The 20,136-nt window shown below is 43.6% G+C and overlaps 2 protein-coding genes across 7 annotated transcripts in view; both read right to left on the bottom strand.

Moving 5' to 3' along the window:
• Positions 1 to 1,985: 1,985 nt before the first annotated feature.
• LOC112228799 (annexin A2) lies at positions 1,986 to 10,849 on the bottom strand. 2 transcript variants are annotated; one of them, XM_024394446.2, is made up of 13 exons: positions 10,703 to 10,849; positions 6,140 to 6,206; positions 5,852 to 5,954; positions 5,581 to 5,675; positions 5,296 to 5,409; positions 4,646 to 4,736; positions 4,400 to 4,479; positions 3,884 to 3,943; positions 3,696 to 3,786; positions 3,500 to 3,595; positions 3,097 to 3,155; positions 2,760 to 2,870; positions 1,986 to 2,657 (listed from the first exon to the last, which is right to left on the bottom strand). In XM_024394446.2, the coding sequence occupies exons 2-13, from the start codon at positions 6,185 to 6,187 to the stop codon at positions 2,595 to 2,597; spliced, it is 1,011 nt and encodes a 336-aa protein (XP_024250214.1). In that variant the 5' UTR covers positions 6,188 to 6,206; positions 10,703 to 10,849; the 3' UTR covers positions 1,986 to 2,594. The 2 variants fall into 2 exon arrangements, with proteins under 2 accessions (XP_024250214.1, XP_024250222.1); XM_024394454.2 differs by lacking the exon at positions 6,140 to 6,206 and having other exon boundaries at positions 10,703 to 10,822.
• Positions 10,850 to 12,791: 1,942 nt separating this feature from the next.
• The window catches only part of LOC112228789 (rho guanine nucleotide exchange factor 2-like), a 56,463-nt gene continuing 49,118 nt past the window's right edge, over positions 12,792 to 20,136 (bottom strand). For all 5 annotated transcript variants that reach the window (XM_042310932.1, XM_042310938.1, XM_042310947.1 and 2 more), the window contains 16 exons: positions 20,001 to 20,133; positions 19,633 to 19,886; positions 19,124 to 19,374; positions 18,754 to 18,879; positions 17,696 to 17,813; positions 17,227 to 17,475; positions 16,991 to 17,067; positions 16,606 to 16,778; positions 16,362 to 16,429; positions 16,001 to 16,192; positions 15,488 to 15,586; positions 15,324 to 15,382; positions 15,111 to 15,203; positions 14,592 to 14,978; positions 14,230 to 14,401; positions 12,792 to 13,166 (listed from right to left, as the gene is read on the bottom strand). In XM_042310932.1, the coding sequence (XP_042166866.1) occupies positions 13,105 to 13,166; positions 14,230 to 14,401; positions 14,592 to 14,978; positions 15,111 to 15,203; positions 15,324 to 15,382; positions 15,488 to 15,586; positions 16,001 to 16,192; positions 16,362 to 16,429; positions 16,606 to 16,778; positions 16,991 to 17,067; positions 17,227 to 17,475; positions 17,696 to 17,813; positions 18,754 to 18,879; positions 19,124 to 19,374; positions 19,633 to 19,886; positions 20,001 to 20,133 (2,513 nt within the window). In that variant the 3' untranslated portion in view covers positions 12,792 to 13,104. The remainder of the gene's footprint in view (positions 13,167 to 14,229; positions 14,402 to 14,591; positions 14,979 to 15,110; positions 15,204 to 15,323; positions 15,383 to 15,487; positions 15,587 to 16,000; positions 16,193 to 16,361; positions 16,430 to 16,605; positions 16,779 to 16,990; positions 17,068 to 17,226; positions 17,476 to 17,695; positions 17,814 to 18,753; positions 18,880 to 19,123; positions 19,375 to 19,632; positions 19,887 to 20,000; positions 20,134 to 20,136) is intronic.

Genomic DNA, 20,136 nt, shown 5'->3' with positions numbered 1-20,136 from the left:
ATTATCATAGGGTGGGTGGTTTTATACTTGATGGAAAGGTTGGCAACTCCCACCTCCTATGCCGCTCCTCTAACCTATTTTAAGACTCCTCCACTGACCAAGGCCTCTAAACCTATTATTCAACTCTGTGTGTCTGTCAAAATCTATCTCAAACGCTCACACACATTTTCTCTCTGACACACACATGCACAATGTGTTCCCACTCTAACTATCTCTCTTACACAAACACACACAAACACACACACACTGTTATTGCTACTATGGACATGAAACATCCCCTCTTAAAGTCCACCCCCAAATATGAACTACTACTAATAAATGTCTCCCAGTTTAGAAACCACAGTCATTGTAAGTTGTAAATCAGTCGGAGGAATGGAGATTAAAGAAATGTGGAGGAAGGTGAGACCAAAAAATGGACAAGAATCAAATGGCGTAAGTAGAAGGACAGTCCCTGATATAGAATGCACATGGTCTCAAAGGTGAGCTCATTGAATGTGGAGGGGGGAGACAATTTACTGTCAGTTGACAAAGCTGAAATCCTGACAGACATTCATTCACTGTCAAGGTGTCCCTTTTCAATAGCTGGACATTGCACACACACACACACACACACACAAGAAATTAGCCAGTGTTTCATCAACTTTTTAATGATGTGACCCCAACTAAGTTTTTGGAATTTGCCTGGGACCCATCACGTGAAACAAACCAGTGTTTCTTTTCATGCTCCAGTCAGCAGTCAAACCTTTTATGTTTAAAACTAAACTTCTAAACTTCTATTATTTATTGTTTTCAACTTTGTACAAGTTCAAAGTTGCATTATTAAGGAACAGTTACATGTGGTTTTTGATGCATCTCTTCATAGGATCCAAACTCTTCGTCTCAAAAATCCAAGGCTGCCAACATCACTGTAATGAACACGATAGGAGACAGAGAGCTGGTTTCAAACGCAGGGCACAGCAGGTGTTTATTGTAAAATACCACAGGAGGCAGGTGGCTGGATCCAGGGGCAGGCAGAAGGTCATACACAGGGGTCCAAAAGGGCAACAGTACAGGCAGGGGAAAGGCTAGTAAAGTCGTCCGGGAGATCGGGCAATAGGTTGATAACAGGAAATCCGATAGGCTAAGGTACAGGCAGGGAATAGGCAAAAAGTGTCGTTAGTGAGGCAGGCCAAAACTATCATACACGGGAGGATTACATTATGGGAAAACAGAGCTCCGAATAGAAGTGTCACAAAACAAACAATACCTCTCAATAATAGGGTGCAAAGAACTGAACTAAATAGTGTGTGATAATGACATACAGGTGTGTGAATAGGTGATCAGAATTCAGGTAATTGGGATCTGTAGAGTGAGCTGCATTCAGGGGATCTATGTGTTTGAGAGTGTGAGCTGGAAAGTGGGTTGGAAAGTGAGCTGCGTTCAGGGGATCTACGTGTTTGAGAGTGTGAGCTGGAAAGTGGGTTGGAAAGTGAGCTGCGTTCAGGGGATCTATGTGTTTGAGAGTGTGAGCTGGAAAGTGGGTTGGAAAGTGAGCTGCGTTCAGGGGATCTACGTGTTTGAGAGTGTGAGTTGGAAGCAGACGTTACAATCACATCTGATTAAACCGATTGAATCAGGTGACACCTCTTGTGGAGCTTCGGAGTGGCAACATCATAATTGGGGGGGCGGGGTGCCTTGTCTATATAATGGTAGGGGAAACACTGCCATAGGATGAAAGTGCTTCTATTTTTACTGATTGACAATCCATAGGCCCAGCCAGCCCTTGGTCATGGTGGGAGGGTGGGTAATGGTGGGGAGGGGATGAGGGGAGTCTGAGATGCTAACTATGAGATGCTTGAGGGATATTAATACTTCCTGGCTGACATTGACCTGGGATTAGGACAAACAGAGGGAGAGAGACACTTAGAATATAAAGCGCCTGGGTCCTGTTCCCCACCAACTCGCACACACACTAGATGATATTCAAAGAAGTAGAAACAAAGGTGTGAGATGTTTGAAATTCGTTTACTTTAAGGCAAATTACCCCTTCATAATAGTTAGCACTATGGGTGAAATAGACTTGGTCAAATTATGGCAAAATGTGCTGAAATATCAAAGACAGGTAAATTGTTTAATGGAGTGACATAATACCAGTTATTAGGTTACAACAACGGAAATAATATGTACTTGTCACAGATCCCTCCAGAACTGTCATTACGCACACCTGGTCCCTATTCCCAGTTGATTAGTAATTGTATAAGTGTGCCCTTTGTTCACCATTGTCCTGTCGTTTATTGTTCCAATGTCCGTTGGTCGTGTGAGTACCTGTGCTGTGTTGTTTTGGATTTCGTGCCACGTATATTGTGCAGATGATTACGGGTCTCGTCCCGTATGATAATCATTGTGTGATTGTGTATTTATTCGAGGTACTCCTCGCTCTTTTGTTTGGGTCTCAACCCTGTGTTTTGTATAGTGTTTGTTTGGTCGCCGTCGCCGTGCATGGCACGCTGTAATTTGGATAAATAAAAAACCCTATTACGCATTCCTGCACCTGTCTCCCGATCCCTTTATACCAGTGTGACAATACTGTGTGTAGGTTAAAAGGAATTCTTCCTTTACAGGTCTTCAGATCGACACAAGGCTAGGAGAGCCTGCTGCATCTCCCCTTTGTATTCTTTCTGTGGGTGTGAGAGAGTGGGACGTAGTTATTACAGAGTTACAAACTACAAACCTTCCAGAATGAATATTCAATGTATTGGTGTGGGTGCATATGTTTTCACCTGCAATGTAGAGTAGAGTGAAATGTTGGTCAGTTTGCGATACTCGATTCTCACACAGAGGAGGTCCTCTTCACTGTGGCTGATAAGAATCCCCTGCACTAAACTGCCTTTCTGCAGGACACATACACAATTTGAATGAACCTGGTTTACAGAAGACTCTGCCTCAAGACCTGACACAAAGGCACAGAAATCGATAGTCTTACAAATTTGCAATGCCCACTACACTTGCCAACTACACCTCACAGCACAACACGAATAGTCATGTAGCCAGTGTGAGTCTGGAGTAGAGTCATAGTAACAGAATGTGGAGTAGACCATCATATGAAATTTAACTTACCTTAATGTTGCTGTGTAGCCGCTGGGCCAGGAACAAAGGAATGCTTGGGATGGAGCCAACTACAGATGGAAAGAATCAATAAATACTGTTAATTAATGTTTGTCATACTGTCACAAACACACATGAGCATTTGAAGAAGTTGAAAGTTAGTCTAGCACAGAGCAATTGTGGGGCGGCAGGTAACCTAATGGTTAGAGAGTTGGACTAGTAACTGAAAGGTTGCAAGATCGACTCCCCGAGCTGACAAGGTACAAATCTGTCGTTCTGCCACTGAACAAGGAAGTTAACCAACTGTTCCTAGGCCGTCATTGAAAATAAGAATTTGTTCTTAACTGACTTGCCTAGTTAAATAAAGGTAAAATACAAACAAACAACAAAATAATTGAACGAGGCTATGTCTTACCCAGAGTGCGGAAGCCAAGCCTCAGGTCCCCAGAGAAGTGACTCTGTACTGTTTTATCCACAGTCTCCCCTCTCAGATCCTCCAACCTGGATAGCACTGAGAGATAGAGAGTGTGGAGGGTGGTAATGGAGGCTACAGCCATACTAGGGCTAGGAAGAGAGACAGCGAACGGATAAAAGAGAGATTTGTTTGTTACCTCTGTTGAGATGGTTTGAGTCTCTCGTGGTTAACACCTGAATCCAGGGGACTGGGTCCTTTTTCTTACCATTCACAGCATCATTTAGAGCCTACACACACAAACACACACACAAAGGATATCAAGAGTACTGCCTAATTGGAGGAACTTTCTGGAGGTAATTTGGGGCTTTGAAGAAGAACACTCACCTTAACATCCTGGTCAATGAGCTGATAATCAACCATCTCCTTTGAATTCAGCTCCTCCTTCTGTTGGTATTAAAGCACAAATGGCACCTTTCAATTAGTTCAAATTAGGACATTATTTTTCACTGACTGAACTATACAGTTTACTCTGTGCAGGGGGGTGAAAACTTAACAAGGCACTCTAACTTACTATGCCTATATAGCATTCCCTCTTAGAAAAAAGGGTTCCAAAGGGGTTTTTCGGCTGTCCCCAGAAGAGAACCCTTTTGGTTCTAGGTAGAACACTTTTTGGGTTCCATGTAAAACCCTCTGTGGAAAGGGTTCTACCTGGAACTGAAAGTGCTCTACATGGAACCAAAAAGGGTTCTTCAAACGGTTCTCCTATGGGGACAGCCGAAGAACCCATTTAGGTTCTAGATAGCACCTTTTTTTTCTTAGTGAACTCTACGTAGATTGCAATATTGAGACAACCAAGTCTAAGACCGGAACGAGAATCTGCTAAAAGAAGTGTGGCAGTACCTTGAGTATGGCCAGTACCAGCTTAGTGAAGTCTTTACTAGTCTCACTGATAAGATCATTCTCCAAGTAACGTCCAAACTCTGTTAACAAAGTAGAAAAAGACTACAGTAGGGCACTCTGTGTGTGTGTGTATGTGTGTATGTGTGTGTGTGCATGCGTGCGTGCATGCGTGCGTGTGTGTGTGTGTGTGTTTGTGCAAATATTTGCAAGAGTGCATATGTGTTACCCAAATACAGTAATTCTCACCCTGTTTGTAGGCAATAGTGGCATCTTTAAGCTGCTGTGGTGATTTGGTACACAACACAGCCAATAGACTCTCTTCATCTGTACCAATACCCTGAAGCAAACAATTACACATTTAAAGTGATTCGTTCCAGTGATGTAGCCAAGTCACTAAATCTTGAGTCCAAGTGAAGTCCCAAATCCCTAGTGTTCGAGTCTGAGTCGAAGTCTAAGTCCTTTATACTCGAGTCACGAGTCACTTGGTGTGCTAACAGTAGCTGTCAAACCATTTTTTAAGTTAAATATCATTACAGTGTTGCACATTGGTAAGGCAAATAGATAATACAGTTATCTAACATTTGATGTTGTTAAATTATGCAAAAGAGAGATTTTCTGACAACAAAGTCACAACTGGCCAAGTCCAAGTCACCACTGGTCGAGTTCGAGTTGAGTCACGAGTCATGAAAATCGTGACTTGAGTCTGAGTCAAGTCCGAGTCCTGGGCTTGAGTACTACAACACTGATTCATTGACACACACACCACACACAAAGACCCACACATTCATTCAAACCACATTACAGTACATACAGTAATTACACGCCTAAAAATACAATTAACATATATTACATGCTTATTACAATGATCATTGAAATAACAGGTGATCTGCTCTCACCTCCATGGACTGTCTGAGGCGATGGGCGTCAAACTGAGAGGGGGTCATCATCAGCCCCAGCATGAGTTGCTCCAGCCCCCCTGACAGAGCTTTCTTCAGGGCAGGACACAACTCCTATAGAGGAGGGGTAGATAGAGACTGTTGGGCTGGGTTCCAATGCCATATATCACATCCCTTCCCACAGTCCCCTTATAGATGTAAAAGTAGTCAATAGGTAGGCTGACAGATCCACAAGTGTTAGGCTGACAGATCCACATAGTGTTTCAAACAGGTAGTTATAGTTACCTTCTGTGTGAGGTTATGGTAGGACTCTGCGATGCTCTGTCTCTGAGCATTGTTTCGATTGGTCAAGATTCTCACCAGAGTGTTCACGTCACTGGCTAATACATTCACACACACACATATTTTGAATACCTCATCCAATATGTATGTATGATACTAACTACTTCAAACATTCACAATATCAGATTGATGAATTTCTCAGGCAACAAATTGTTTTCAATGAGCTATGGTAGTGATTTACTTCATTAGAGGACATTCCATCCTTGAATAGTACCTTTGCTCTCCAAGGCAGTTTGAATTTCGCGGGCATCCTTCTCTGAGTTGAAGTTGGGGAAGGGTCGCACAGTGCCCAGTGTACCCCACCACATCTCATGAGACTGGACAAGACAGGGGAGAGGGGGTGGTGTCACTAAGTCACTACAGTAAACCTCTATCACTGACATATACTGTCTAGCTTCCGTCATGTTGCGTTTAGCCATTCTATCTTTTTAGTTTAGTCCAGATGAAGGAGAGGAGATGAGGAGAAGGTTTCTTCAGACTAAGCAGTTGTTGGTTCACTTACATTTGCTTTGGGAGAGGTATTATGCATAGACTTCAGCAGAGCTTCCATGATGGGAGTGACAGAGTAACTAAAATTGAGATTAGGCATAATTAGTGTTGGGGTTATTTGACATGTAATATATACAGTTGAAGTCTGAAGTTTACATACACCTGAGTGAAATACATTTAAACTCAGTTTTTCACAATTCCTGACATTTAATCCCAGTAAAAATTCCCTGTCTTAGGTCAGTTAGGATCACCACTTTATTTTAAGAATGTGACATGTCAGAATAATAGAAGAGAGAATTATTTATTTCAGCTTTTATTTCTTTCATCACATTCCCAGTGGGTCAGAAGTTGACATACACTCAATTAGTATTTGGTAGAAGGCCTTTTAAATTGTTTAACTTGGGTCAATTTTTTTGTGTAGCCTTCCACAAGCTTCCCACAATAAGTTGGGTGAATTTTGGCCCATTCCTCCTGACAGAGCTAGTGTAACTGAGTCAGGTTTGTAGGCCTCCTTGCTCGCATATGCTTTTTCAGTTCTGGCCACAAATTTTCTATAGAATTGAGGTCAGGGCTTTGTGATGGCCACTCCAATACCTTGACTTTGTTGTCCCATTTGCGACCAAGCTTTAACTTCCTGACTGATGTCTTGAGATGTTGCTTCAATATTTCCACATAATTTTCCTACCTCATGATGCCATCTATTTTGTGAAGTGCATCAGTCCCTCCTGCAGCAAAGCACCCACACAACATGATGCTGCCACCCTCGTGCTTCATGGTTGGGATGGTGTTCTTCGGCTTGCAAGCCTCCCCCTTTTTCCTCTGAACATAACGATGGTCATTATGGCCAAACAGTTCTATTTTTGTTTCATCAGACCAAAGGACATTTCTCCAAAAAGTACAATCTTTGTCCCCATGTGCAAAACGTAGTCTGGCTTTTTTATGGCGGTTTTGGAGCAGTGGCTTCTTCCTTGCTGAGCAGCCTTTCAGGTTATGTCGATATAGGACTCGTTTTACTGTGGATATAGATACTTTGTACCTGTTTCCTCCAGCATCTTCACAAGGTCCTTTGCTGTTGTTCTGGGATTGATTTGAACTTTTCGCACCAAAGTACGTTCATCTCTAGAAGACAGAACTCGTCTCCATCCTGAGCGGTACGAGGGCTGCGTGGTCTCATGGTGTTTATACTTGTGTACTATTGCTTGTACAGATGAACGTGGTACCTTCAGACGTTTGGAAATTGCTCCCAAGGAGGAACCAGACTTGTGGAGGTCTACAATTGTTTTTCTGAGGTCTTGGCTGATTACTTTTGATTTTCCCATGATGTCAAGCAAAGAGGAACTGAGTTTGAAGGTAGGCTTTGAAATACATCCACAGGTACACCTCCAATTGACTCAAATGTTGTCAATTAGCCTATCAGTAGCTTCTAAAGCCATGACATAATTTTCTGGAATTTTCCAAGCTGTTTGAAGGCACAGTCAACTTAGTGTATGTAAACTTCTGACCCACTGGAATTGTGATACAGTGAATTATAAGTGAAATAATCAGTAAACTGTAAATCATCTGTAAACTAATTGTCTGCAAACAATTGTTGGAAAAAATGACATGTGTCATGCACAAAGTAGATGTCCTAACCGACAAACTATAGTTTGTTAACAAGAAATTTGTGGAGTGAAAAACGAGTTCTAATGACTCCAACCTAAGTGTATGTAAACTTCCGACTTCAACTGTATATAAAATATGTATACAAATATTTCAAATGTGAAATTATATATAATAAAACGGGTTGTTTGAATCCTGGATGCAGATTGGTTGTTAGTGTAACAGTTTAATTTTAGTCCGTCCCCTCGCCCATACCCGGGCTCGAACCAGGGACTCTCTGCTCACATCAACCACAGTCACTCACGAAGCATCGTTACCCATCGCTCCACAAAAGAAGCGGAACAACTACATCACCGACTGAAACACTATTAGCGTGCACCACCGCTAAATAGCTAGCCATTTCACATCGGCCACATTAGCAGGGATTTATTCATGATAATTCCCGGATACCATGATAACAAAATTCAGATTCATGTATCAATGCGAATCCACTGTCCCGCAGTCCAACTCTGCATTGATACATTTACCATTGATAAATCAGGTACCCAAACTACAGACATTAGATACTTTATGCAATAGAAATATTGTCTTCATGTATCAATTCACAAACAAATCAATGATTACCAAAGGAAAGGAGGGAGGAAATAGAAAGAGTTTTTGAACAGGGCCACAATGGTTGGTGAAGTCCATCCAATATACTTTACTTCATTGCCCTCTAGTGTCGCAAACGTACGGAAGAGTATTAGGAATAAGTGAAGAGAACTGGTGATACTTGTATTATTTTTATTTTTTACTATAGTATTTTTTTTTAAGTGGAATATTTCGAGAATAAAATGACAATATTTTGAAAATAAAGTGACAATATTTTGAGAATAAAGTCTCAGTGACTCCCTGTTGCTGTGCGTGCCACCATTGAATTGCCAGCAGTTAGATGACCTGGTGAAACTATACTTTAGAATTGGCTTTAGTAACAAGGAAATCCTTTCTCTTTTAGCACATAAAAAACATATTATTATAAGTAGGCCAAACCCCTGTCATGGACCGTGCATAGCAACGGGGCAGAGTTTTGGGTAAAGCCCCGTCTGCGACAGTAATTTTACGTTCCATTATTATAATCTAACAACCAACAGGTCTAGCCTCTAGCCTCTATAAAGTGAACAGGTTGTAGCCTAAATTGGTGGTATAGCTGAGACAAATAGCCTATAACGGAGATGATGTCTCTGTTTTGGGATATGCATTCTTCATTCCTCCCATCATTGAAAATATCACGGATAGATGGATAGTGAAAGGATTATGCTAGGCTACGAAACAAGTAATGTCAGATCAGTGATTATTTCTTTATAGCCTATCACAATGTATCTAATAGGCCTATATTTAGAGAAATGACTATTTCTAGAAAGGAAGAATCCAACCATGAATATATTCAAACAGTGCCTCAGATTAGCTGGTTTAACAGTATAACTTTAGACGGTCCCCTGGCCCATACCCGGGCGCGAACCAGGGACCCTCTGCACTCATCAACAGCAGTCACCCACGAAGCATCGCTCCCAACGCTCAAGGGGAACCACTACTTCAAGGTCTCTGAGCAAGTGACGTCACCGATTTGAAACGCTATTTAAGCGCGCACCACCGCGCACCGCGCACCACCAGCCGTTTCACATCCGTTACACGTGCATGAGATGTCCTTGAGTTGCCTCCTCCCACAGACACTTGCGTAAAACCTTGGCTTCATTGTCCATTCCTCCCGCAGCCGTTGGATAGGCCTATCATTTACTTTCACTTGCCCACTGTATTATAAGATTACGGTACTCTAATGGGCCGCTATAGATTTATAGTTTGCTGGAAATAGCGGTGTTGTAGCGAATTTGGAGAGCAGTTTGATATTGGACACAGACACACGCATAGCCCCCGGTACTCAGGATCCCAATACAATTCGTTTTATTGAGTGTGATACTGTAGCCTACTAGCTTATCGTTAGAAATATGGTTGTCATAAGGAGGAAATAGTACCATTAGTAAAGCACCATGGATAAAGTCGTTAATAGTTCCCATTATGCACAGATTTTTGCAAGGTTTTCCCCTAGGCTAGGCAGCAGAACGTAGCGAATTCGGAGAGCAGATTATAGGGACTCAACCCCAGTTCTCTTCGCGTTTAGTGACAGTGCCAAGAAAGTTGTTTTGTTTCTCATAACGCACCATGGATTCTGAAGTGTATGCATAGTCTGAAAGAGGCAGAGGGATACTTGGTGTGTGTGTGTGTGCGTGCTTGTTCGTGCGAGTTATTAGATCATTAGATTGATACGAGTGTTACAGTGACGCCTGTTTGAACCAGTGCATTATAATTTAATTGATGGCCATTTGTTTGTTTTGCCCTGACTTTTTACCGCCCACACACACACCTGCATGCCTCTACACCAAACCCACCGCACTTAACCAAATCCCCTACATTCATCTTGAAATACAACTGCGACGTTATTCTATAAATATTGCCACTTTATTCACGAAATTTTGCCACTTTATTCTATAAATATTTTTTACTACTTTAAAAAAAAAGTTCTATCTTGCAAAACAAATATAATCCAAGTAACGCCACCCCTTGCTATTTGTTTTCTTCACTTGGACCTAATACTCTTCTATACAAATGAAATGTCGGCGTTGTGTCATTTCTGCTTGCGTATCACAAAACTCAACATCTGGCCAGAGCAAGAAAATAGTTCCCCGACCTGACTCTACAGACTAAATTCCTCTCGTCTCTGGTGATGTTGCCCACAACAGTCTAGCCCACCACTAATTCCTGAGATTTCTCCATGTGAAAAAACGCAGGGAAACCAAATATTTTTTTGTGTGGCTTATCACCATATCGTTTTCCAAAATTAAACACAATTACGAACTGCATAAATCAAAGATTTATATTGTTAAAAAATATATATTTCCCCAACAATGTATGCCATTATACAGCATAATGAAATGAAACGCACCTGATAGTCCCGTTCCGCTTGACAGGAGAGGTCTCTGAAATGACTTGACGTTTTAGTCTATTTCTAAGACAACAGGGTGTGGCTGCTGCCGGACAGATAGGATATGGCTATGCTGGACTTGAAGCACTCACTCATTTCTTTTATAACCATGGGCGTGTCTCTATTGATAGGTAGAGCGGCAGGGTAGCCAAGTGGTTAGAGCGTTGGACTAGTAACCGGAAGGTTGCAAGTTCAAACCCCCGAGCTGACAAGGTACAAATCTGTCGTTCTACCCCGAACAGGCAGTTAACCCACTGTTCCTAGGCCGTCATTGAAAATAAGAATTTGTTCTTAACTGACTTGCCTGGTTAAATAAAATAAAAAATAAAAAAAGTAGGCTATCTTGGCTGTAGAAATTCCTGGCTATGGACTCCCTTACAAAAAAACTCGCATGATTTCACATGTGGGAAATCACATGATTTCCCATTTCAAATGTGAAAATGTGTTTTTGGAACACTTCACATATGATCACGTTTTCACATGTTGTCATCACATTAACTTCACATAAGATCACATGAAAGCATGTGTTTTTGGAACACATTCATGTGTTCACATGTGACATTTCTGTGGTTTTTCCTTAAGTGCAATAAGCCTACCTGGCCATTAGTTCAGTTCACCGATCTGATAGGAAATGGATAAAACCTGGAGTAAAACCAATACATGGTAAGATACATGGAGCTATAATAAAATCACTTGTGTATCCAGTACTTTCTAGTGGAAAGTTGGATATCAGACACACTGTCACACACACACGGAATGTTGCACACCTGTCAGATGGCGACCCTCTCCCAACACACACACGCGCCAATAACAACTTCCAAGACACTAGATTTCTGTAAGATTTATAAACAGCACACAAAATTAAAATAATTGTAAGTCAAATAAAAAATAATAAAAAGACAAAATTACAATATTAACGTTAAAAAGTCATTTTCTTTTTTCAGAACAGATCAAATATTTATACAAATACTTCTTATAGAATATATGTAACATATAAAGAAGAAAACACGTTTAAAAAAAAAATGTAGTTCAAACAAGGAAACACCCTTTGAATCCAGTCAAATAATTTACATTCCTACATAATACAGTCGCTTCATGGTTAAGGGGTGAGCTCAAAGACAGTCAGAAAAATGTTGAACTTTTTGTTAAAGGAGGTTTTGGTTGGTGTCAGTGTTGCTGGTGGAGTTGGCTGGTAGCAACAGTTTATCATCCTAAAAACCACATGGGTGAAATACATTAGAGACGATCAAAGTCAATTCCACCGGCAAATCTGAACCCACGATTAAGTACAGTGTAAACCACGTTTTAGTAGTTCAATTTAGTAGTTCATGTATGAAACATACAACTGTAGATTATAATAGAGGTGAAAATATTCCAGGTACAGTCAGTCAGATTAGTCAATCCTTATTCTAAGGATGCAATTCTTTATCCTAATTAATATGTCAATTATGTTGTTTTTTGGTTCAGTGTGGTTCTTCTGTGTGTATCCTCCAAAAGTCAGAACAGTTCATTGTAACCTCCCCTCCCCATTTTTATAAAATATTCAGTATAAAACCCCTCATGGTGGCTCACTACTGATGTCTTCCTAGAAAAAAAGAAACAATTTGGTTTATGAAAAGCACAATAGTTTTCAAGTGTTTGTGTTCAAGAAGGAGTGGGGGTGAGAGTTGATTAATACCCACACATATTTTAAACAATGATATAGAGCATATGTACACCCTCCTTTTCTGTCCCACCCTCCCCCTTTTCTGTCCCGCCCTCCCCCTTTTCTGTCCCACCCTCCCCCTTTTCTGTCCCACCCTCCCCCTTTCCCTGTCCCTGTCCCGCCCTCCTTTACTGGTCTAAGTTCAGTTTCAAATCAGTCAGCTCCACCATCACAGACAAACCAGGTCTGTAGAGAGGTGACACTAAATGTACAACAATGACAGGCAGTTACAGTACAGAATAGTTCCTACTGGTATCAGCAGACACCTATAGATCAACAGTCCACCATTAGAATTCCATTGTTGTTACGAACAACTCCTCCTCTTCACCCCCCAATCCCTCTCTGTTATTAGTCATCCTTGTTTTGAAAAGGGAAAGAAGAAACGAAGAGTGGGATTGGAAAAAGGGATTCAATCCCGAGGATGAAGCTTTTAACATAACATTAGAAAAACATATAACATCTCCGAACTAACTTATACCATGATACAATACACAATTCCTGGGTAGGCTTTCTATGCCAAAGAAAGAGGAATAGATGGAATCACTGAAGATAAGTTCTTTCAGGTCTGGTTGGTTGGAGGTTGAGAATATGTTGGTCCAGCTCTCAAGTCCTGTTTTCTGGTTTGCGTATCCAGTTTGAGGTCAATGTTAACTGGGAATCAACCTTTGGATTCCTGAGCTTCCGGTCCGCACTCGCTCTCCTCCGGGATATCCTGGAGATCTGAGGAGGTCATTGAAGATTATTGATATGAATAAACATGTTATTAATATGTTTGATCATGTTTGAATAATGTGTTGATCAAAACAGGACTAGCTAGCTCAGTAATGTAAATAGAGGTTCCAATCGAGATGCGACTGGAGGAGTACTGTTATGTACACTGAGTTACCAGACAGTGACTGATACAGTAAGTACTGTGGACAGAGGGAGTTAAATATTGCCAGAGGTATCCACCCTTTAAGCACACAGAAAGAAAGAATGGGGAGAGGTGCATTGATTAAGTGAGTAAGAAGGGCATCAAAAACAGACTGTCTCTCAACACTCTAAATGTCGCCTCTAAACCTACCATATACTGTATGATCAAAGTTGTATGAAAATGTATGAAAAGTGTGGAAAAGTAAAGAGTGGAGAGGACAGAGCGCTATTATTGACTATCAACAAGCAGCCATTAAGAGCGAGCAGAGAGATAGAGGGAGGGCAGAGAGATAGAGGGAGGGCAGAGAGATAGAGGAAGGGCAGGACATGGTGCACAAAACTCTGTCTGCTCTAGAAACAGCTGAGAAATCGGTGCCAAACTGATAGATCGAGATATGACGTGGAGACACACCTTCAACATGCAGAGGTAGAGAGTGAGAAATATGGCAGGGCTGAAAGAACATAAGTATGTGTGTGTGACATGGTAAACTAGGTGTGATACGGTTAAAGGTCAGAAATGTGTAAAGATTAGTTGTCATGGACACCATAGGGATTTTTGGGGGATTCCATGGATTTGGCCAATTCCAAAGTTATCGAATCATAGACCTCTTTATTCAACTGATTACACCCTACCAATGACTAATACCTTAGTGGCCCTAGACATTCCTTCCATCTGAATATTTTACTCCACATAAATACAAACGTATACATATAAACAACAACTTAGACGCACACAAACAACAACTACATCTCATCTGCCCAGACCAGCATGCTCACACCTCCATCCCTAGTGCCTGCATTACTGTCTTTCCTTAGATATTCCAATTAATCTCAATACAGGAGAGATACACACTGTGGGTCAATTACTCACCTCTTGGACTGTCAGAGCGTGGTGAAACCTTCACTACATCCGCCTCTTCCTCCGACTCCTCCTCCTCACTGCCTTCCTGTACGCCGTCCAATTGGTCCACTGGTTCCTGACAGGCCAATGGCGCGACAGGGCTGGGCTCGCCATCACCACTTCCTCTTCTTTTAGCAGGAGCCTAGTAAAGGAGAAAAGCCATCATATCCTGTTTGAGCTCACCTACAGATCAACCACTAGTGCTTCTTGAATGGCTTAGTGATTCAGACATTTGGGGTGAGGACTGTAAGTCTACCTAAACCCAAACACACTTGACCCCAAACTCCCACACTTGACATTCCCACACCTCTGCCAGATGTTACTTTTCTCACCTGCTCTAAGGCTGTAACATCCACCACAATGTCTTCGTTGCTGCCTCTGCTGCCTCTCCTTCCCCTCCTGCCCCTCTTGCCCTTATTGTCCCTGATCTGCTGCTCCAGCTGAGCCCTGGCCCTCTCGCTGTCCCTCAGCCTGGCCTCCAGGGGGCGCAGCCTCACCACCTCCTCCTGCAGCAGATCATGCTGCTTCTGGAGCATGGCCATCTCCCCCATGGCTGCCACCATGCCCGCATCCAGACCTGTGTCACGTGACATGGAACGGCACAGCCTGGGGAAGGAGTTTGGAGGAGTGGGGGTGGGAGTGGAGGAACCTGAGGAGGCGGGGCCAGTGCCCTCATGGAGGCGGAGCTCGAGGACAGAGTCTTGGTGAATGACGGCGGCCTGGGAGAGGGAGAGAGAGAGAGGAAGGAGAGAGTGAGTTTTGAATCTAGGTTGGAGCTGGGGTGTACGGGAAGGACCACCTATGCAATACAAAATGCCTCAAATGGATTCCAGTGGGTCATTCACCCTCACCTGTAGAGAGTGGAGATGAGCACTGAGGTTCACAAGCCTCTGACACACCTCCTCATTTAGGGGTTTGTCCTGTAGCTGGTTACCATTTCTGTCCTGAGAGGATAAAAAACACCCACAAAACATGAAGTCATTATAAACTGATAATGTATTACAGTCACAGTTGTGGCTTATGTATATGTTATCCAACCCTAAGGCACAGTCATCCTCTCTCACCTTGGACGCTGGACTTCCTTTGATTTCATGAGTCCCGTTGACGGAGATCGAATCTCCATCTGTAAATGGGTGGGACAGAAGGAGAGAGAAAGTGAGCTGATTGGTAAGTGAGAGCTGAAACATCACCATCTCCCAGTGGTAAAAGACAAAGCAAAACCACTCACTGCTCACTGGCGCCCCTTTGTGGTTCTGGTCATCATTGGTACCGTTGGACTTGGGAAGCTCTATGTTGGAGCCCAGCAGCAACTCACTCAGCCTGTCAACTGATGAAAGGAGGGAAGGAGAGGGAATTAAAAAAGAAAAAGAGGCATAGCAGCAGTAATACCACAATGTAACATCGTCCTAGTCACTGAACAACACTACACCCAGGGGTTAATAACGGAGGTTTCGTTGGTGATCTCAGATTGACTTCTGAGAGGCTATGACTAGCTGATACTCATACTCTTATAGGGTGTTCATTATTTAGTTCTACCTCTCTATCTGCAGTGCTAAGCTCTGGGTTAGGCCTCATTTAATACCTGCCTCTCTGTAAGACGGCATTAACCCTCACCTTACCCTCTATGGCGCTGACCTAGGATGACCCAACCCTACACCAGCCTCTCACCTCACTATTAGGTGGTGAAAAGTCAAACTGACCATAGATCAGGAATTAAAATGGTAAATTTACATTCCCTTACCCTCTGAGATGGCGTCGGTGAGTAGGTATTCCGCCTGGGGTGCGTAGGGGGTGTCGGCCCGGAAGATGTTCCTAGAGTTGGTGGGGGGCGTGACCTCCTGACCCCCACCGGTGACCTCAGCCAGGTCAGAGAACAGAGTCACTCTCTCCTGGAGGAGCTCCAGCACCTCCCTGTCCTTCTGCTGGATGTCAGCTAGAAACACATTCGAGTCAGTAAGATGCATCGTCAGGTCTAAAACAACTGAATATTCAGAACGTTGCGGATGTTGTCTATAAAGGGTAGATAAATAGACAAGTGTAGCACAGGACTGATATAGAAAGAGAAGGGTGGAGGAGTGTGAGGAGAGGAGAAGAGGTTGTACCTCTGAGTCGGCGCAGTAAGGCCTTGTCCTCTGTCTCTATCAGGGGGAAGTCCTCTCTGGACGGACAGCTGAAGGGAGGGAGAGAGAGTGAGGAAAAGGTGAGGTATGGTCAGAATAAGGATAATGCCGGGGCATAAGGAAGGACCCCTAGGATTCCATTAAGGATAATTGGAGAATTCTCAAAATTGAAATCGGCAGTGGTCTGAATGAGTTGAGTAGGTTTGTGAGTATTACAGTAGCTGACCTGCTGACTGTCTGCTGTATGAGTCTCATCCAGTTGTTCCTGTCGTCTCGTGAGGCGCCATGCAGCTCGTACATCTCTGGGGGGGTGGAGTCACTGATCAGGAACATCCCTCGCTCCTGATTGGCTATGTCCCTCACGATCAGGTTCTTCAGAGACAACACTGCAGGCTTGTCCTAAGAGAGAGAGAGATAGATATAAAGAGACAGAAAGGGGGGAAGAGGTTAGCTCTGTGATATAACACGAAGACTAAATAAAGTTAGATGTGTGCAAAGGCAAAGACAGAAGCAATGGAGGACCTGCTGAACAAAAGTCAGAAATCAGAAGAGATGAGTAGAGAGGAGAGGAGGATGAGTCAGATGAGTGGAAAGGAGAGGGGCAGACTTACTATGCATGGGAAGAAATACTTCTGGTCTTTCTCCTGCATGAACACCAGGATGTCTGTCATCAGCAGGACCTGCACGTCTACATAGACACACAGAGTGGAACATTGTTAAAGATACATAGAGTGCACCCTCGTTTCTCTACACGTATTCTGTAGATACACAAACAATCATACCCCCTTTATCTCTCTTCCTCTACCTCTTTCTCTCTCAGATACGCACACACACACTCCCTCCCTACCTTTGAGTCTGGATCCTTGCGTCTTCCACAGCAGCGTGCCCTCGTGGAGGAGAGTCCTGCGGAGCAGCTCCCCTCCCCTGAACACCCCTCCTCCCCTGACCTCCGCCTGGGCCCGGGGGTCCAATCTGGCCCTGATCTCCTGGAGCCTCTGGGTCCGCTCCAGCTCTGCCACCTGCTGGTCCACAGAGCTCAACAAGTCCCGGATCAGAGACAGGGACTGGGCTAGGGACTGGGCTTCCTCTTCACTGCCTGTTGGGGTGATGATGATGAGGAGTGTCTTGAGGTCAGTTGTATTCAAAAGCATTTAAGTTGTTTATGGTTATTCTACTGCTGTGTATGTAGTGATTATTCAGTTCTTGTATTTTTTTTTGTCTTCTCCCTGAGCTGTAGTGGCTGTGCTGTGTTCAGCTTTTATGCTGTGTGAGTATACTCACTAAGCTTCTATAGCTGTTCTGGGGTCAGGTCTTACCCTTGGTGTTGTCCAGGATGCGTTGGATGAGGACAGGGTATTTGGTAATGCGTTGAGTCACCAGCAGGATGCACTCCTGGATGCCATGGCGACGCAGCAGGGGCCCACGGCTTACCCTCTGATTATGGGATGGATGATATTTAATACCACTTATTATATATTAAGCAATAAGGCCCGAGGAGGTGTGGTATATGGCCAACAAACCCCCAAGGTGCCTTACTGATATAATAAACTTCAATTGGACATTAAACAAGTATTTGTGCTCCATACCCTTGTTTTATAATATACTATAATTACCATTTTGGCATTAAATGTAATAACACTACTAATTTGAATGTGTAAAGTAAAAGAAAGGTATAGATCCATCAATAGGGGCTGAAGCCCAGGAGAAATCCCATTTTAGAGAATCTCAAATATAAAATATATTTAGATTTGTTTAACACTTTTTTGGTTACTACATGATTCCATATGTGTTATTTCATAGTTTTGATGTCTTCACTTTTATTCTACAATGTAGAAAATAGTATTCTTTTTAAATAAGAAAAACCCTTGAATGAGTAGGTGTGTCCAAACTTTTGACTGGCACTGTAAATGGCAGTAAAGATATGTTAATTCATGGGCATTCCATAGGAGCATGATTGGACCACAAAGTTAGGACACTTATGAAGGTTTTGAGGCCAAAACACGTCCTTGTGACGAGTGTTAGTTAGGTAATTAAAGCAGGAATAACTTGTTCATGACTCCTTTTTGAATAGAACATCTACAATGTGATAGTTGTTTCTACCATTCAGTGTTATCTGTTCAGCACTCCTCCTAGCTAAGACATGAGACACCCCTCAGCTGGCACCTCCTGACACGGACTGCTGAGCTCACACACACACAGCACACATTTTAAGCATGCTCTTGGGCCTTCTCCCCTTCTCTGTACCTCTGACTCTTCTCCCTCCCTGTGACCCCCCCTCTCTCTCTCTCTCTCTCCCCCTCTCCCTCTCTCTCTCTCTCTCACTCACTCTCTCACTCACTCACTCACTCACTCACTCACTCACTCACTCACTCACCCGTATGAAGTGCTGAAACCTCTTGTCTCTGGCCAGCAGTTCCTTGTACAGTTTCACAGCTTTGGGGTGGCGGCTGCAAAACTCAGCATAGGCTTTCCTCATCTCATCTGCACACTGACCTGAGAACTGAACACACACAATGAGTATCAACTCAGTCAGTGTGTCTGTGCATGTGTGTATAATATGTTTAGATTATGCATATGTTCGTTGGGTGTTTAGTATGAATGCATTCTAATGTTAATGGATGGCAAAGTTGGTACATGCGTCTAGGGTTCTGTGTGTGTGATTGTGGATGTGTGTGTGTGATTGTGGATGTGTGTGTGTGGGTGTCTGTCCTTACGTCTGAGTGTGTGTGCCCAGTGTTTCCTACCTGTTCAGTCAGTATATCCCCCAGTTGGTTGATAGTAAAGTTGGTACTGCTCCCGGCGGCCAGGCTGTGTGTGCGTCGTGTCATAAGCTGGGAAAGGAAGTGCGTGTGTAGTGCCATCAGCTGCTCCAGACAGGGGAAGACAGCGTGCGCCACGCCCGGCTCCAGCAGCACCTCGTCCAGCATGCCCTGCCGGAACACCCCCTCCATGATCCGCAGGGTCCTCACGTGGTGGAACTCTGTCTGGATCAGCTCTGAGAGGGGCACAGAGAGGAGAACAGACAGAGTTATGGACACAGTACCTTTACATAACACACACACAGAGACAGAGAGAAGAAAGGGATAGAGAAAGAGAAAGAGATAGGAATAGAAAGGAATATAGCGAGAGAGAGAGAGAGAGCGACAGAAAGCGAGAGAGAGAGAGCGTGACAGAAAGCGAGAGCGAGATAGAGAGAGAAGAAGAGAGAGAGAGAGAAAGCGAGAGAAAGAGTGAGGAAGAGAGGTGTTCTCACCATAGATGACGTCCTGTCTCTTGATGACGTCTTTGCGGTGCGTCTGCAGGTAGGAGGGGTCTACGGCCCGGCTCCACGAGTCAGCCTCAAAGTCCTTCCCCTCCCTCTCCAGCTCCTCCAACATGGCAGCATAGTACACCTCCCCCTCGTCGTTGAGGGACTCCATTGACATGGCTCTGTTTCTGAAGTTCAGGGAGTCTGTGGACTGAGACAGGATCCTCCGCAGCCCCAACGGTGAGTCGTCATTCAGATTCCTGGAAACACATTTTTAAACACAACAGTTACACAACGTTTCAAACAACTTCATATCAGCACCCTACTCGCATATAGGTAAACCAACTGATGACTCTACACAGCAGCCTGCTCACCCTGCGAGGTTTTGTGTGGAGACACTCTTGGAGAGGGAGAGGCCAGAGCGAACACGACGGGAGCCCAGCAGGGACTGACGGAGACTGTCGGACGGGTAGATGGCTGAGCTGGGCCGCTCCTTCATCATAGGGGCTG

The sequence above is a fragment of the Oncorhynchus tshawytscha genome, linkage group LG03 (genome assembly GCF_018296145.1).
Source record: "Oncorhynchus tshawytscha isolate Ot180627B linkage group LG03, Otsh_v2.0, whole genome shotgun sequence".
NCBI lineage: Eukaryota > Metazoa > Chordata > Actinopteri > Salmoniformes > Salmonidae > Oncorhynchus > Oncorhynchus tshawytscha.
The sequence above is the reverse complement of the archived record's forward strand: the minus strand, read 5'-3'. Positions and strand labels throughout refer to the sequence as shown.

What these genes read in the sequence shown, in the direction of transcription:
- LOC112228799 (XM_024394446.2), bottom strand. Translation starts at nt 6,187, where the DNA reads ATGGAAGCTCTGCTGAAGTCTATGCATAATACCTCTCCCAAAGCAAAT. An exon ending in ATACCTCTCCCAAAGCAAAT is followed by an intron (nt 5,955 to 6,139) that starts GTAAGTGAACCA and finishes TGTCTTGTCCAG; the next exon opens with TCTCATGAGATGTGGTGGGG. An exon ending in ACCATAACCTCACACAGAAG is followed by an intron (nt 5,410 to 5,580) that starts GTAACTATAACT and finishes CCTCCTCTATAG; the next exon opens with GAGTTGTGTCCTGCCCTGAA.